Here is an 18,520-nt window from a genome sequence, read left to right as displayed (position 1 = left end):
ATGTATGTATGTATGTATGTATGTATGTATGTATGTGTATATATATATATATATATATATATATATATATATATATATATATATATATATATATATTCTATCAGGTCTCGCTAGGACCGTTATATTATACCTCTATGGCTAGGACGCGCCTCACTAGCCAACACACAAGACGGAAACAACAGGTTGGGAATTGATTGCTTGAAATAATCACCTGTGCGTCCAGTCCCAATGTTAGTAAACAAATAATTGGTCTATATATATATATATATATATATATATATATATATATATATATATATATATATATATATATCATTTTTAATTTTATTATTATCATTATTTATAAAATGTGTCGGCAATGGGTCCCGACCCACTGTTTGGCAAACAGTGGTGTAACCAGATGTAACAGTAATGCTGTGTGTTGTGCAGACGTGGCCCACTGCACCACACCTCGCCTCAGCCATGGCTGACAACATCGCGACTGCTGCCTGCAGGAGTGCATCACCACCGGATGAGAAGAGAATGAGACTGGACACTGACCATGTGAGTTTGTTTTACTATTTGAACTTTTTGTTTTTGCAAAACCGTTGAATACGATACAGTATTTTTGACAACATGACATGCCCAAAATAGGAATGCCAGGCAGGATGAAAGTGGATGAAAAAGCAAGTTTTGGATTGATGTTTAGAATTTGGACATGGCCTCGTGCCACCCCTTGTGATATTTGGTGCCATACTGTAGTCCATTGAAGTCCAGGAAGTACTGGCATTCACCTCTGTGATGTCACACAGGTGGAAAACGTATTCAAAATTAATTAAAAAAAAAACTCAAAACACACTTACAACATAACAATGTATTATGTCCTCAACTCAGTGCACAATATGTGAACTGCCCCTTTAAACTGTCATTGAGGGACTAATACACAAGGGAAAATATTACATTTCACAAGGTATACAAGGACAGTTTCAAAGCCACCATTACCAGATGATCAGCAAAATATTCCCAGTTGTTTTTTTTGTCTGATAATATAAATCTCCCTCTGGATGTTGCCGTTGCACTTCAGGAGGACGGCACCAGTGCACTTCTACTACCCTCACTGGATGCTAAGTTGTTTGAGGAACCCAACCATCCCAAAAGGGTGTTAGAGGGCCTGAACAGGCTGCGCCTCAACAGTGCCTTGTGTGACTTGATCCTGTGCTGTGAGGGACAGGAGTTCCCCTGCCATCGTTACGTACTGGCCTCCTTCAGCCCTTACTTTGAGGTAACATTACACACGACAGTTATTGACCTGCTGCTGTTGCTTAGGGAATGGCATTTAATTCTGCCTTGGCTTTCAAGTGAACCGAAGATCAATTAGAAAATGTGCTCCTCGGAGCACAAGTCTCCGCCAGCAGAACCGTGCTATCAACTGTCATCAACTGTGATATCAGTTTGTACTGGAATGTACTGTTCTTGATTAATCCTGTCTAAGCTATTTATATTACGTATTGTGATGACACCAGTGTGTCTACATAATGTATTGCTCCGCCATTTCTCAGCCATTTTGTGATTATTCCTGTCTTACCTCACTTTGAAAGAGACCAAGACTCTTTCAAAGTGACACATCTATTTAAAGGCCGCTATACGTCATGCGTCTCACTAGCCAATCTGAGCACACTCTTTCAACGTATTGTCACGTGTCACGTGAGGCTTGACCAATGTTAGCTTGGCCGAGGGGGGGGGGGGGGGGGGGCGGAAAGTGAAAACATAGTCTCCTGGCGGAGACAATTAATTGTTGACACAATGTAAATAAGAAACCAGTGGTTCTCAATGTTGGGTCCCGGCCTCCCGGGTCTCCCAGGGGTCCTTGATGAATTGCAGTTCCTTAACTCAGAGACTGAACAAATGGAACCATTATACAGTCTCTGAGTTAAAATAATACAATATGTATAGTGTACAAACCTGGGGGTCCTTTAAAGGTATAACTATGAACACTCCAAGCCAACCATTCACCCTTTCAACCTGCACAGGCCATGTTTACATCTGGCATGAAGGAGTCCACACAGGAAAGGGTAACCATCAGCGGAGTAGAACCTCAGACCATTGGTTTGTTGGTGAACTACGCCTACACATCAAAGGTGTCCATCTCCGCGGCAAATGTGCAGGTAATGTCGAGGTGACTGGTTGCCCCGTCGCTCAGAGGTCCTTCTGGTCGATCTACACGACAAATTGCACTTTTACCTTTGCGCTAGGTATGCTCTTATTTGCTTGTTTGAGAAGAGAATGCACTTAAGACTTCTGGTGATTAGTAGTTTTTTGTTGCCTACCTTTGTTGAATGCACTCATTGTAAGTCGCCTTGGATAAAAGCGAGTGCTAAATGACTGTAATGTAATGTTATGTATTATCATGAACCTTATTCGTTGTCCCCGTTTTTGTCCTACATAACCTTTTTTTCCCTGACCTACCAATCCGAAAACAAATGCTTTCATCATGTCACACATGATTAACAATAAAGTTGCACTGCACACAGAAAGAATGTCGCTCGGCCACACGCCTGTGTGTGTGTGTGTGTGTGTGTGTGTGTATGTGTGTGTGTGTGTGTGTGTGTGTGTGTGTGTGTGTGTGTGTGTGTGTCTGACTCTAGTCACGTTGAGACACACCACGTTGGTTCAGCCCTTAAAGTTTCCCCCCAAAACTTCACTTGGAAGTTACATTTAAGAAACTTTAATAAATATGACAACAGCAAAAGTTTTTATGTAACATTGTCCATCTTCTCTGCTTCTCTCCGTCCCGGTCCCCTCGACATGCTCCGCCTCAGCCGATCTGCAAGCCCACAACGCGTTGCCAGTGTTGCGAGATGTATGATAATCGCCATACCACAAAAAAGTGTGTGAATTTATTAAATTCCCAGGCTGCTGATTTGGGATCAGGTTTGGCTTTTCAAAATAAGTCTAGTAAGTAAATCTGACCCTAGAGCTGTACTTGGAGGCATTAAAAACACAGATCGCGTCTTTCCAGTCCAGTTCTAGGCTTTTATTTGTGTAAGGTCCAGGAAGTTGCCTGCTTCCACGCAGCATATGTGATGTGTTTTTCTCGAGTCTCAAACAAGGTTGTTTCTTACAATAAATACGCATTTTTTTTGGCAGTGTACCATAGTGTTCTTTTAAATATGATAATTTTAAACCTCCAGTGCGATAATTTAACATTTCCCATCTGGCAACACTGCGCATCGCTGTTGCAACGGTGTGTGCTTGTCAGCTGTGTTCCCTGCGCGACACTGTTCTAATCCGAAGCAAAAACAGGCACGAGGCAGAAACGCACAGACATAAAGCGGTGACGGGTCACAAACGAGAGAGAGCCCCAATATATTCTCCTCTCATAAAAATAACAGAAAATGAACGTAGATTATAGCCATAATCCTTAACTAATATAGTTGGTTTCACTATTTTGTTTAGCCTGTTATTATAGCATTTGTTAGTGTGCACGTCACGGGTGTTCATTATTGTACAACTATGAATTACTTTATATAATTATATAGTATATAAAATATTCGAATATATTCGAGCATTGAAATTCGAATGGGATTATAGAGGAAAACTGACAGCCCTAGTCTTAATGGGTTATTAAACAAACATTTTTGTTCATTTGGTCTAGGCCCTGCTGACAGCGTCAAACTTGTGGGATGTCGCGGCTGTTCGAGAGGCCTGCTGCAGGTACATGGAGTGTCACATGGACGCAAACAACTGTGTGGGGATTTACTGCTTCGCTGATGCGCACTCCTGTAAAATGTTGGAGAAACACAGCATGGATTACGTCTTGGAACATTTCAGTATCGTCTATCAGCAGGTCAGTGATTGAGGGATCATAAGTTTGTATGTCTTTTGTTGGCTCTATCTCCTAAAACTTTGTTTTATTACTATCGCTCAACCTTTTAACCACCACAACTCACCCAGACCTGGGTTGAAACTTTCAGTGATTGAATATAATATTAATGAGCTACAGTCACAAGCCCATTTCACTGTACAAACCATCTATCACCAATGAGCACTTCACTTGTACACACACACACACACACACACACACACACACACACACACACACACACACACACACACACACACACACACACATACACATGCACACGCACATACAGTACTCTTGTGTTTTTCAATATTAAGCACTTAAGCCCTATACTTCTCGTCCGATGAACAGACAAATAGCCAATCTCTCGGCTGTTTTTGAATCCTGAAATTGTTGAGAACTGAAACGGTGAGCAAATCTAGTGTATTTATTTCTACCCGTAGGAAGAGTTCCTCTCTCTCTCGATGGAAAGACTGACAAAGATTCTCGCCAGTGACCATCTCAACGTGCTCAAGGAGGACATGGCGTTTGAGGCAGCCATGTTATGGTTAGACAAGGATCCTATCCGTAGGCAGAGCATTGAAAAGGTCAGTTATCTCTAATAAAGGCCCCTGCAGACCAAACTGAGTTGTGCTGACTATTAGAGACTGGGATGGGAGATCAGATTTGGAGATGTTTGGTGTTATAAGGTGTTAAATCCCATCCGTTGTTGAGCGGAGTCCCTCAGCACTATGCTAGTGTATTGTGTGTGTATTTTTCACCCTACATTAAATATCTTCGCTGAAAATAGCTTGCGACGCATTGTAAGCTTGTCGATCTGCTATTTTCTACGAATGGTTTCCCAGAATACAGATGCTGGGGTTTAAGTAAAGGTTGCTCCTGCATAAACAGACTCTCTCCTCTCTTGGTGTTTGCTGTCCCAATTAATTCTTCTGGTTCTGGTTCGCGCTTGGCAAATGTGAGAGAGTCGGACGACGGGCGGACGGACGTGTTCTGATTTGCTCAGGCTGAACAAGGCCAACCATTTGGGCTGGAGGGTCGGATGGAACGGCTCAGACGCAGTCGCCTCACTAGCAACCGATGTCTATGTACACACACCAAACGCACTACAAGCGATTTTCCACAACTGCTTAGTGGTGTCACGATACGCCTAATCCACGATTCGATTCGACTTTCGATTATAAGGTCACGATTCGATTCGATACAATATATATTTTTAAAACGTCCTTTTTTTCATTTAGGCTATTGTCTTGATTTGTAAAGAAAAACACATGTTTCTCAATAAGTCCCTTTTATTTGAATAATATCAAATGAGAATGAGAATAACAAAAAGGGTTTTATGCCCTTACAACAACTGTCATTTTCAGATTCTTTAAGATGAGTTAACAACAACATTCGGGTCCCATGTCATTGTTTGGTTGCCTTTGTTGTTTTTATTCCATGTTTTTAAACCCTGTAGCACTTTGAGATTGAGCTATGCACAATTTCACCCACTTTTTTACTTCTGTAAACCTGTGATGTGACAATAAAGCAGTGCCCACTGTCCAATACATGCTTGACATGGTCTACCTGTATACATGGTATTTGCTGGTACTATGAAATGCATAATTATTGCATAATGTTGTTCACCCAATAATATCCAGTTGGACTAGTCAATAACTAGCGTTCTATGTGCTCTGTAAGGTGCTAGAGCAGATCCGTCTGCCTCTCATCAGCCCGTCCTACCGCCACACTGTGAGTGAGTCTCTGGATGTGCTGAAGGAACACACAGGCTGCCAGAGGTTCATCTCTGAGGCCAAGAACCTGGCCAAGCCCTGCGGTACGACACGCCCAGGCAGGACCACAGGTATCCTGCCTCACACATGCATGTTGCAACTGATGGTGGTGCAAAATGAAAAAAATACATCAAGTTTTTTTTCTGGCTGTACAGAAACATACCGTGCTATACAAAATATGTGTTTAATTTGCTAAGAATAATTGCATCATGATTTAATTTTTTTAATTGTACAATTCAATCTTTGATTTAGATTTTTGTGCTTTCGTAGAAGACCAAATGTATAACGATTTGTTTTTTGCTGGATTAATTCAGTGACTGCTAATTTGGGCTGTCAGAACATTTCACCTGACGACTGTGTCCACTTCAGCCCTTTGTCTTACTACTAATATGTGAGCTTGTAGATCTACAAACTCTGGCTATTTTTGGATTGGTGACAATCTTGGTGGTTGAAAAGATGACAAGCTTGTAGATCAGATCTGCTATTTTTGGCTAATGCTTCAAGTGGTTAAATACATTTGGTTCGAGGTTCCCACAGTCATGACATTCCTGGAATTTAGATAGATCTACAACAACATGTTGCACCGTGACACGCTGTTCACTTGTAGATCTGTTGATTGTCACATGACACCCTCGCTCGTGTCTGTCTAGGTACATTGGTAGCACACAGGTGTAAGAGCCTCAGTATTGCACCGTATGATTGCTGCAGGCCTAGGAATGCAATAAAATACTTTTGGAAAAGCTATGAAAAAAATTAAAGTTTTGAATATGAATTGTTAAACATGTGTGTGGGAACCCTAATTTGGTTTCAATCCCCCCCCCCACTTGTTGAAGTGATCGTGATGATTGGAGGACAAACTCGTGACATTGTCGTCTCTGACAAGATGAAGAGCTTTGATCTCCTTACCAAACAGTGGAAGACTCTGGGACGTGTGCCCTTCTTCTTGGCGTCCCAAAGTTCTTCTGTGGTGATGTCAGGTGAGGAGACGGCCTGTCACAATTATTACATAATCGCTTAATGGCAATTATTTGAAATAACCCAATATCTATTTTTGCATTATCATCATAATCATTTCCATGTGGAAACATGTTCATACATTTTTCCAAAAATGTGGAAATGGCAAATCTATGCAACACGTTGAGAGCTTGTAGATCTGCTATTTCCACTATTTAAAAAATAGTTTGAAAGTGTAAAATTATTAAATATGTCATTTGTTTTTTTATATATTGAAGTTATGCTATATTGTGAAAATAGTTGATCAGAAGCTCACTGTGACTAATGGGGATTCTTGATTGGCTTTTTTCACTATATTTAAAATGTATTGTCATTTGGAGTCCCAAGAGTCCCTTAATGTAGTCCAGTCAAAAGTACAATATTTCTATTTTGTAATAGAAATAAATATAAAAATATATAAAATATAAAATAAATATAAAAATATATTTTAAAAAAAACGTACAAATATACTTAAGTTCAATTAAATGTACTTGTTATGTTACTGCCCACCATTGCCTGTAATGGATCCTACTGTTTTGCCGCTGAATTCTTGCACTGCAAATTCAGTTGGGTGCAAGTGAATTTACAATTTAGGCATTGAAGTAGCTACAGAATATAGCCCACCTGGCAGCTTATGTCACAGTACACTGGACCTGTCCTGGCTTGGCAAAGATATCTGCATATGCACATAGCATAAACCAGCAGGTACAGTAGAGGTTGGACATTAGATGTGAGGTGGTGACACTTCGGTAGGTCCATATATTAGACTGTATAAATGAGATGGACAAAGCCACTCCGCTGCTTTCTGCAGACCGAAAATGAAGCCGATTGTTCCACGACTGTAGGTCCGCCATCGGGGGGGGGGGGGGGGGGGGGGGGGGGGGGGGAATGAATTCTATTGGTTGTGTAGCTTGTCAATCAAATCATCCCGCCCCTCCTAGAGAATAGCCTACTTTATCGTCAATTTTAAAATAAATAGGACCATAATTTAGCAAAACGCATATCCTGATGATTGAAAGGAGACTTTAAACTAGCGACTGGAAGCATATAGAATTTATGAAAAATTTTATTACAGTAAGAAAATCTAGTCTAAAGTTTGTCAAAAAACCCATTCACTCGCGTTAAAATAAATTCTTTCTGACACCGCAGGTCGGCGCAGGGTAAAACAGCGCCACTCTGGCCATTTTGTCGGCCTCATCGTAAATATCTAAGACTTGCCCCTTGGTCCATATTGGCAGCAGGCATATTCACCTTATTCCTGGAAACTCCCACTGTGGGCCTCGCCATGCCCACTTCGGGAGTGGCCAGGTAGGGGAGTGGAGGTGGCACGCTGGGCAAGACCTGGGCTGTTGGTTGTCTGGGAAGTGACAACCGGAAGTGGTTAAATTTGTCGGAAGTACCGCCCAAGGAAATTACGTTGATGCTTTACAAATCTGTTTACATTCTCTGTGAATTAAACGAGTGTTGTGATAGTTTAGGATAGAAAAGATAGTTTCCGGGGGAAACACGTACGACGGAAGTGCTGCCCTATAGACACTCTCTGCTTTAGGTCGTGACCAGGCTCTTCTCTTCGCAGATGAGTGCATAGACATATAAAGGTAGACGCCTCCTTCGGCTCTGAAGCGTTCGTATCTCGGGCGCGCTTCCTTGTTCCGCAGGGCTATCCCATATAAGGCTTGGGCAAGCTGGAAACTTCCGTGTGCGTCACAGAAGGGGGCGTTCGGTAGGCCGATCAGAGGCAGGTGGGGCGGGTCTTTTCTTAAGAGGCAGCCGCGCAGCAACTAGTCAGTTAGACGCGCTGTGATTGGCCAGTAGTTAACGCGATGTGATTGATCAGTAGTCAAACAGCCCTGCGGAAGAGTCTTGTATTGAGATACCAGTCGCTACAATGAACTGCAGAGGCCAATGAGGTATCTAGGTTTCTATATCTATGGATGAGTGAGGCTGGGAACGAGGCTAGGGAGGTGGGGAGCCCCATATCAATGAGTTTCCTGTTTACCAGCGTTGCCATGTTTACATATAATAAACAATTTGGAGCTTTTCTTTAAGTGTAGTTACTTAATTAGACTTGCTTTCTAATGCTTTTTAAACCAGCGGTTCCCATATTTCTTCATGTCAAGGACCCCCAGATTAATATGTATTTGTCCGCAGAGTCACAGACCCCCATCTGAAAATATGTGGTGTCAGAGACTCCAAAGATACTACATACTTCTGTCCGTTCTCTAGATATATGACGTGACACTCACGGGTGGCAAACTCGCACCGGAAGTTAGATGAATTACATTGCAGTGGATGGAGCCGGCTGGAGCAGCTCATGTACAAACATTATTTCTGAACAATTGAGACCATTGTAAAATAGTCGCTTCAGGAAAATAAAAGAAAACCTATCACACATTTTTTTCTGCTCTCTTGTTTTTCCATGTAACACTCTACATAAATGTATTTACGTAGGTATCCAAAGAGCAGAGAGAGAAGATTCTCACTGGGCAGCCAGACTGATTGACATTGACAGTCCCTGATTGACAGCTGTCTGCCAATCAGTCAACACCTCTTGACAGCTCACACACGTGAGCCCCCCCCCCCCCCCCCCCCCCCCCAGTGTTGCAGGCCACATGCATGGGCAAATTATTTTTCAATACTGCAATGTAGAATACTCAGTTACAATTAAAAGTCCGGAATTCAAAATGTACTTGAGTAAAAGTATAAATGCATTTGCATCAAAATGTACTTAAAATACCAAAAGTAAAAGTACTCATTATACAAAATGTCCCAATTCAAGTTTTCAAATGTATACAAATCTTTTGAAAATAGCAGATCTACAAGCTCACAATGCATCAAATCCTGATTTGTGATGCATTGTGAGCTTGTAGATCGGCTATTTTCTTACTGTATGTTTTGTAATAATAATCAAATCAATATAATAATCAATAATCAAATAATAATTAATAAAGTAATTAAGTACATGTACTCAAGTACTGTATTTAAGTACAATTTTGAGGCATTTGTACTTTACTCGAGTATTTCCAATTTCCAATACTTTTACTTTTACTCCACTACATCTCATACTTTTACTCCACTATAATTATTTGAAATGTATGTATGTATGTATGTATGTATGTACGTACGTACTGTATGTATGTGAGACATTTTTTATAATAAAAAAACCCCGAATATATTATCAAACATCTACAATGTGAACTATAGTGTTGACAGAGTGACAATGACATATCACATGAGTCATTGTGAAACAATTATGATTCATGGTCACAATAAATATATTATTTCAGTAATGTAATTAAATTGATTATATCTTATTGTATTTCATTTTATTTGAATGCAGGGTCATTAAAACGAGTGCATAAACAAACATATGTGTTGAATTAACTGTGCAAAAAGTCATTGGTTAAAGATTGGAGTCATTGGACTAACAGCTAGATCACAAAACTTGAAGAACAAGGCACTGGATTAATTAAGCTTGGCTGTTAGCCTGGTCCGGACCACTTTGTAGATTTTGATTAGTATTACAAAACATACAGTAAGAATGTCTACAAGCTCACAATGCATTGGGGGGGGGGGGGGGGGGGGGCACGTGTGTGAGCTGTCAACAGGTGTTGACTGATTGATTGGCAGACAGCTGTCAATCAGTGACTGTCAATCAGTCTGGCTGCCCAGTGAGAATCTTACTCTCTCTATGTAGAGTGTATATGGAAAAACAAGAGAGCAGAAAAAAATGTGTGATATGTTTTCTTTTATTTTCCTGAAGCGATTATTTTACAATGGTCTCAATCATTCAGAAATAATTAAGCAATATTACACGAGAGGGTGTGCTTTACCGTCATTATTGGCACGACAGTGATGCGGTCAGGAACGAGGCGCCAGCCGAGTTCCGCCAGCATCACTGAAGTGCCAATAATGTAAGGTAAAGCACACCCTCGAGTGTAATATTGCGATTATACAACAGTTACCAACAAAACACATCCAAATGTATTCATATTGTGGGGCAATTAATAATAAAAATGTTTCGCTATTGTCCGTTTCCCTGTAAAGAGAAGAGTTTTTGACTGAGAGACATTAAATAGTCCCTGTAGCAGTGCTTTGAGTTTGAGGCACCGTCTCATCAACACAGCTGAGCTATCAATGCTTGCGCAGTGGAATGAATTCCAGTAGGCTATATGCTCCGTCGTACGACCGTGTCACGCGGCCAAAATAACTGATCTACAAGCTGACAACGCGTCGCGATGGCGACGCGTTGTGAACTTGTAGATCGGCTATTTTGGCCACGTGACACGGTCGTACGACGGAGCATATAGCCTACTGGACTGTTAACGAAATGGGAGTCATTTTACTTTACACAGGAGGATATTTATAACCTTCTAACCATTGATCAACCGTAAATCCACCAAATTAACAACATAGTCCATTTTGCATAGCTGTTTGTTCTCCGGTGGCGGCGGTGGGTCAGGCTACTGTCTGTTTGTTTTCCTACCGTGGGACAGAGTGACTTCACAGCACAGCTGTGCCATATAATGGTCTAATCAGGTGCGGACTGGACTGCACTGCGGAGTGATTTATTAATGTGATTAGGCCCGTGCTATGATGCTGGTTTGAAGCACGGCTAGAAAGCTATTTCAACCAATCAGATTGCTTGGTCGGAACTACCTGTTGTATAATGTTTGTTCATGAGCTGTTCCAGCCGGCTCCATCCACTGCAATGTAATTCATCTAACTTCCGGTGCTAATTTGCCACCCGTGAGTGTCACGTCATATATCTAGAGAACGGACGGAAGTATGTCCTTTCCTTTCAAAAACTTCCTTGGAATGAAGCAGGACATAGATAAAAACTCAATGGCGCCCACTGTAAGAGGCAATGGTGGTGCCCTGGAGAATAGAATTAGAATAAGGTGAATACTGTGTACATGAGATTAGACAGTAAGGTGCAAAAGAGTATCAACCTATTGTCAGGTTCACAGGTCAGGCCTTGTTCAACAGTGACAAGTGAACCATCACAATAACATAGATATAAGCATTCAAGTTGTGTATACATATTAAAATCGTTATTTCTTTGACAATCATCAAGGCATAACTCGTTTTAATTCTGCTCTTCTCCCACCATAGGCTCTACTGTGTATTTTGCCGGATTAGCTTTGTCAACACCATCAACACCCATCAGTTGGGAGATGTGGCGATATGACGTTGCCCATAACTCATGGTTGAAGATGGCTCCCATGAATGAAGCACGCCGCACTCGCTTGAGTAAGATCAGCACACTATGGCATTCATTTTAAAGTCATATAATGTGTGTAACCTTTCAATTCAACAAACATTAGTCAGGTACTGTTCATTATCCAAATTTGTAATCAACCTAATCACATTTGCAACTCAATGATTTTTTGTTGTGCATGAAAATGTCAGTAGATCAGCAGTTTCTGAAATAATCAGACCTGCCCGTTTGGCATCACCAACCATGCCATGTTCAAAGTCACTTAAATCACCCTTTCGCCCATTCTGATGCTTGGTTTGAACTGCAGCAGTTCAATTCAAGTTGAATTTAAAATTACTTTTGGTATATTACTTTTTGGTATAACCTCTAAAGGAGTTGTTGCCTTGGTTTACCCAAGGAGATGCTGCATATTGCACATGGCCATGGTCATCAGTTGTAATGATCAGGTTTATTTATGTATACACTTAGGCCTGGTGATGCTGGACGGATATGTGTATGCAGTCGGTGGCCCGTGGAAGGACTCCATGCAGCGCTACCACCCCAGCACCAACACCTGGCAGCTCATCAAGTGTGTCGTGGTGGCAGTCCATTCCACTCCATCCGTTGATTCCATTCCTTCTCTGGTCGCACTAGATGGACTGCTCTATTATATTGGTATGGAACAAGTTTGCACGTCAGCCGTTTCAGCCTGCTGAAGAGTAATCAGGGTTCAATTTGCTGGAGGGAGGGATTCCATGCCTCTGCTTTTGATACCCCCATCATGCTATTTGTTGTACGACGACATATATAGGGCTTAGGTGGTTGTTGTCTACGCCAGGCCGAAGGTGTGGCCGAGACTGTTGTGCACCCTATCCGTCCGTGTGTGTGTCCGTCCGTCTGTGAACAGCTAATCTCTGGCACCGTTGGCCAGATCAAAGTGAAAGTGAGCACACAGTCACTCCCTGGATGCCAGAGCAGAACCTCTGCCCCATTTCTTTCACATTGGCCCGTTATAGCGCCACCAGGAGGCAGATTTTTCCTGAACACATTTTGTATATTACTCATACAGATTTTGTTCTAACATCACGCAAATCGGTACACATTATCTCGATAGTCATGTGATCAAGACGGATCTGTAAGATTTTTTTATCCTAATATTTCATCCTCCTGATTGGCTAAGATTGGCCTCCAAAGTTTGCAGGAGTGGTCTGTTTTGAACAAAATGCCTCAAATCATGAACGCAGTGTGCAATTGCCATGAAACTTTGTACGCACTTTCCTGATGAGACTGATTTTTCAAATCAGTCTCATGCTGATGCTATAACAGGACAATTTGCATTTTTACCTATAACTAGACCGATCGACATGGAACTTTGCATGCACACTTACTAGAGGACAAGGAAAAACCTCTGCCCTGCATTCTCCACATCACCCTTTTATAGTGCCACCAGGTGGCGATTTTAGCAAAACACATTTTTGGATATTTCTCCTACAGATGTTTTATTAAAAAAAAAGGGCTTTTATGCCTTTATTGATAGGACAGTAGGCTGACGGGAAATGGGGAGAGAGATGGGGTGTGACACGCAGCAAAGGCCTTCGGGATCGGGACTTGAACCCGCAACGCGCTGTCAGGCTACATTAAGCCTAGATGCCCGGACTGCTACGCCAGTGGTCCGGGCCTCTCCTACATATTTTGTCCAAACATCACGCAAATCGGTACACATTATTTCCCTAGTCATGTGATCAAGAAGGATCTGTCCGATTTTTCATATTCCATCCTGACTGGCTAAGATTGGCATCTAAAGTTTGCGGCAGTGGTTCGCTTTGAACAAAAAGGCAGAGGAAGAAATGCCTGGGCATTAGGGACATGTAATGTAATGTAATGTAATGTAATGGGCACCAGGGACATGTGGGCACCTGGATGAGTGGGCACCTGCATTAGGATTCGTGTTAGCATGCTGCTTTGTTACATAGCATGTTGTTTTGTTGTTGGTAAGTGATATTTAACCCACTGTTATTTAAACCGCCAAACACGACACAACAACGTCAAAAGTACAATATAAGAGTTTATTTGCCAAAATAGTACTGAGGTCAAAAGTACATTATAACAGAGTTTCAAACATTCGCAATAACTGGAATGATGGCCTGTGGAAGCCAGAGCATTGGAGCGTTTACAACCGTGCCATCAAGACCAACAACAATGTTGAAGGTTGGCATAACCGTCTGAACCGAAAGGCACAGTGTGGAAACGTGCAGCTGTACCTCCTGGTGAAATTGCTGCATAATGAAGCAAGCTTAATCCCCATCCAGCTCCAGCTTGTCTCAGAAGACAAGCTGCATCACTACCAGTGCAAGCAAACTAGACTTTTTCAGGGCAGACTGGCCAAGTTGTGGTCTGCCTGGTGCCCAGATGTCCAGGTGCCCAGTTGTCCCAAAAATATGGTGCCCAGATGTCCCTAGTGCCCACCTGACTTGTATTCGCTCCGATGTACACTTTTTCTAGTTTGTTCTGTTATTTGTGCAAATCGAACCCTGAGCATAATAACTGAAAATGTCTTTGGTATTACGTGTTATCCTGAATAATATTTGTGTGTGTGTGTGTGTGTGTGTGTGTGTGTGTGTGTGTGTGTGTGTGTGTGTGTGTGTGTGTGTGTGTGTGTGTGTGTGTGTGTGTTGGTCTGTCCGTCCGTCCGTCCGTCCGTCCGTCCGTCCATCCTCCTGGGCCCTAGGTGGCCTTCTAGATCCAGCCCTGGTGGCCAAGTACAGCCCTGAAACATCTGTATGGACAGAAGTCACTCCTATGCATATTCCCCGTGATGAACCAGCTGTCTGTACTCTAAATGGAAAGATCTACCTTATAGGTATCATACCTGTTCTTAGTCAGTGGTGGAAGAAGTACTCAGTGTTTTATTTGAGTAAAAGTAGCAATACCAGTATGTAGAAATATGCTGTTACAAGTAAAAGTCCTGTATTGAAACGTTTACTTGTGTAAAAGTGCAGAAATATTGGCATAAACATATTCTTGCAAACTAAACATAAGAGTATTTATTCATTAGTCATTATGCAGAATGGCCCATTTCACAATCATCTTATTGGGATGGGATATAGATTATATGTTCATCACATTGACTCATTCACTGCCAGAGTTTTTCAGAACACTCTGCAGCCAGTGCAGACGTATTTGAACATTTTTACAGAATATTTCGCTCCTGGGTGATCGACACGCAGAGTGTCGCAAAAGACTGAGGAGTGTCTCTGCTTCCATCGTAAAGGGGGGGGGGGGACGACGACGAGAAAGCTGAGAAAATATTTTTTCTTCCTAAATCCTTTAACATTAGATCGGACGGGGCTGGGTATGTTGTGATCACGTTATTTCCGGGTATTATCTTCTCCGGAAGTCATAGGATCACTCATAGGCAAAGAGCGCTATCTACTGTAAACACTGAAAATACTGTATGACGTGTTACATGTCATTGGCACAGTGGGCTTTGGAAAACATGTAGGTGTTACACGTCATTGGCACTGAATGAGTTGATTGTTAATTAGTGTGGTTGCCCTAACAGGGCAAACAGACTATAGTAATCTTCCCACTTTACTCTTATTAGTGTGGTTGCCCGAATAGGGCAACCAGACTATACTGTAGTAATCTGTAAACTTTATTCTTCCTAGATAAACTTTATTTTGGCACGCTACTCCTCCCACAGTTTTTTTCCCCCCAATTTCGTGCTGTATGTCAAAATGACCGGCTTCAACGGGAATCGTGCACTTGTATTTTGCTAAGAGATTGGTTACATAGTTTAATTGATATTGATTTATTAGTGCATTAAATGTCCCCATCCACTTTAGTGGGAAAATGAAAAAACTCCCATTCAAGTATTTTTGTCTCGGAAATCGTAAGGGCTAGAGTTACAAGACTTTGAGGGAAGGTTCATAGTTTATTGCCAAATTATTTAAAAAAAGATTACACCAGTCGGCCACATGGTGGCGCTATAACAGCCCACTGTACCTTTTGGCCTATAACTTTTGAACCGTAGGTCGTAAAATAAAAAAAACGTTACCTCTAGATTCCTTGGGTCATGACGCAACTCCCCATATAGGCCACGCCCATTTGCGTCTGGATCGATTTTCCGCCATTTTGAATTTTCTTCAAAACACACCTTTAGTTCCTCCTCCCACATATTTTATCCACATTTTTTGTCCGTAATTTGCTTCCAAAGTTAGTGGGAGGGGCCCATTTTACCAAAAATGCCAAAAATCAAGAACAAAACGTCCAGTCAATCCCAAATTTGAATCACATGTCAAGGGTGGTTTACTCAACAAATCCCCAAAAGCATTTCGACTTTGATCCATAGGGGGCGCCACAAATGTGCAAAATGTAACCGTTTGATGCAAAAACATTATTTTGGGGGGATCAATCCTCTCAAAATGAAACGCAAGTGATCTCAGGAGTGACGTCTGACGTGACAATGTAATTGGTGCAGCCTCCGACGGTATTCCTCCCAGCGTATTCCTCGAGTCCCGGCGGCCGCGACCGGCGTCGGCGCAACCACACTTTGCAATTTTCCCTGAATTGCGAAAATTATAGTTAAAATATATGCTGCTGAATAGCTTAACCTAAAACATTACACAATTTATCAGTTAGTGTTTGTTTTGTATTAATCTAATTCTGCAAAGTAAATAAAGCTCTTAACTAATTAGTAGTGGAGTCAAAAGTTAAATATTTGCCCAAGAGATGTAGTGGAGTAGAAATAAAAAGTAGCCTAGTTTAACCCTTTGGAAATATTCAAGTAATTGTACTTTAAGCACAGTACTTCAGTAAATGTGTTTAGTTACTCTCGACCACCACTCTTAGTTCCATAATGGACTCCCTTCAACTTCACTGTAGTTTGGGAACCTAATACGGCCCACTGACAGTCACTATCCTGTTCATTCTTGTTGATCAAATAGGTGGTACAAATATCAAGTACAAGGCAGAAAACACAATGGAGTGCTACAACCCCAAGACCGACCAGTGGAGCGTGTGTGCCCCCATGAGAGAGCCACGCAGTGAGCCTGGCGTGGTGGTGGTGGATGGAAAGATCTGTGTGCTAGGAGGAAGGAATTGGTACACCTACCAAGAGTAAGACACTGCTGGAGGCCTGTCGACATCTGATGATTCATTGTCACACAAATAAATGCGATTAACGACAGAATTTTTTTTTTGACGTTGAACCCTGACATGTAAATCAAAAAGTCTGTTTGGCTTTTTTGGCTTCGTAATTTTTTTTTTGCCCAGGGTAGATATGACAAATAACGTAACCCATTAAGACTGGGAACGCATCCGTGTTACTTTTAGATTTCTTTGGCCATTCAAAAATAGCAGATATACCAGCTCATAGTGCAGCAGCGAGTGCCATGCTATGAGCTTGTAGATCTGCTATTTATTTTTTTTATCCTGAAAATGTCTGCAAATCTTTGAATATATATAACATTTTTAACTCAAATCTTTGCTTCTGGGGGGTCTATGGAAGAACATATTTTGAGATGGAGGCCTGCGGCCAAATACATATTATCATTGTGGGGGTCCTTGACATGAAAAATTTGAGAACCACTGATTATAGCAACATAAGTTTTTTCAAAAAATTGATTTGGAAGACATTTGTAGAATCCCCAGAAGCAAAGATTTGAGTTACAAATGTTCGCTTTAAAAATATATGTATATAGTCAAAGATTTGCAAACATTTGCCACGTTTTTAAAAAAAAATTGCAGATCTACAAGCTCATAGCGTGGCACTCGGTGCCACACTATGAGCTTGTATATCTGCTATTTTTGAATAGCCAAATAAATCTAAACATGACACACAGATGCGTTCCCGGTCTTAATGGGATAAATATGCATATAGGAACGACAATCATTTTAAAAATACATTTTTGAAAATGTATTAACATTTTTCAACATTATGGCAATTATGCGAAATACAGTAATTGCGATTATCTCAAATAATTGTGATTATGTAATAATTGTGACTTGTCCACAACAGACATTTCTCTCATTGCTATTGGTTCCTCTTCATGCAGGTTTCCCAACAGCATTGAGCGCTACTGTGAAGAGACGGACTCTTGGGAAACCGTGGGACAGATGCCCAATGCTCGCCACAGTGCTCGCTACGCTCTCAACTGCGTTTCTTTCAGGCTGAGGGATGACTTCCCATGCACTCCAGCTGATGATGATGATGACGACGACGACAAAGAGGTTGATAGTCAGGGCCGGGCTTACCGTTGGCCTAGGGTGGGCTGCAGCCCAGGGGCCCCCAACTAGGGGGGGACACAAAAAAAAAGGAAAATCTTATTATTATTATTATTATTTTTTAAATATATATCTGGGGGGGGGGGGGGTCTTTGAGGGGGGCCTCAAAAACAGGGGCCCTGTTGATAGTGATGGTCCTAGTTCATTTGGTCATGATGAGGATGCTGATGATGATGATGAAGGAGCTTTCGGTTTTTCCAATATTCACTTTGGATCATTCCAGAGGAATATGTGTGCGTATTGGTAGTGGAATTACATTTTCTTGGATTCATGAGCCCTGACGTCCCTGGCACCACTGATGTACACTACTGTAGCGTGACAGTCGCCTTAGTTTAACCCCCTTAAACCCCATAGGGTTGAGCGGAGTCCCACAGGGCTGTGCACTAGTGTATTTTCTGTTTTCTGTTATTGTGGGGAAAGCTTTCA

At 41.7% G+C, this 18,520-nt stretch overlaps 1 protein-coding gene across 1 annotated transcript; it reads left to right on the top strand.

Moving 5' to 3' along the window:
• Positions 1 to 411: 411 nt before the first annotated feature.
• On the top strand, positions 412 to 18,106 carry LOC311039635 (ring canal kelch homolog; the record flags this gene model as incomplete). The annotated part of the gene is made up of 10 exons (XM_084049572.1): positions 412 to 543; positions 1,064 to 1,261; positions 2,010 to 2,144; positions 3,635 to 3,826; positions 4,285 to 4,428; positions 5,525 to 5,687; positions 6,450 to 6,593; positions 12,299 to 12,484; positions 16,756 to 16,927; positions 17,866 to 18,106. 10 exons carry the CDS (start codon positions 412 to 414, stop codon positions 18,104 to 18,106), a joined length of 1,707 nt encoding a protein of 568 aa, XP_083905698.1.
• Between the last annotated feature and the right edge of the window lie 414 nt (positions 18,107 to 18,520).

This window comes from Gymnoscopelus microlampas (assembly GCF_963454915.1).
Source record: "Gymnoscopelus microlampas genome assembly, chromosome: 23".
In the NCBI taxonomy this organism is placed as follows: domain Eukaryota; kingdom Metazoa; phylum Chordata; class Actinopteri; order Myctophiformes; family Myctophidae; genus Gymnoscopelus; species Gymnoscopelus microlampas.
Note: the sequence above shows the minus strand (reverse complement) of the source record. Positions and strands in the feature narration are given on the sequence as shown.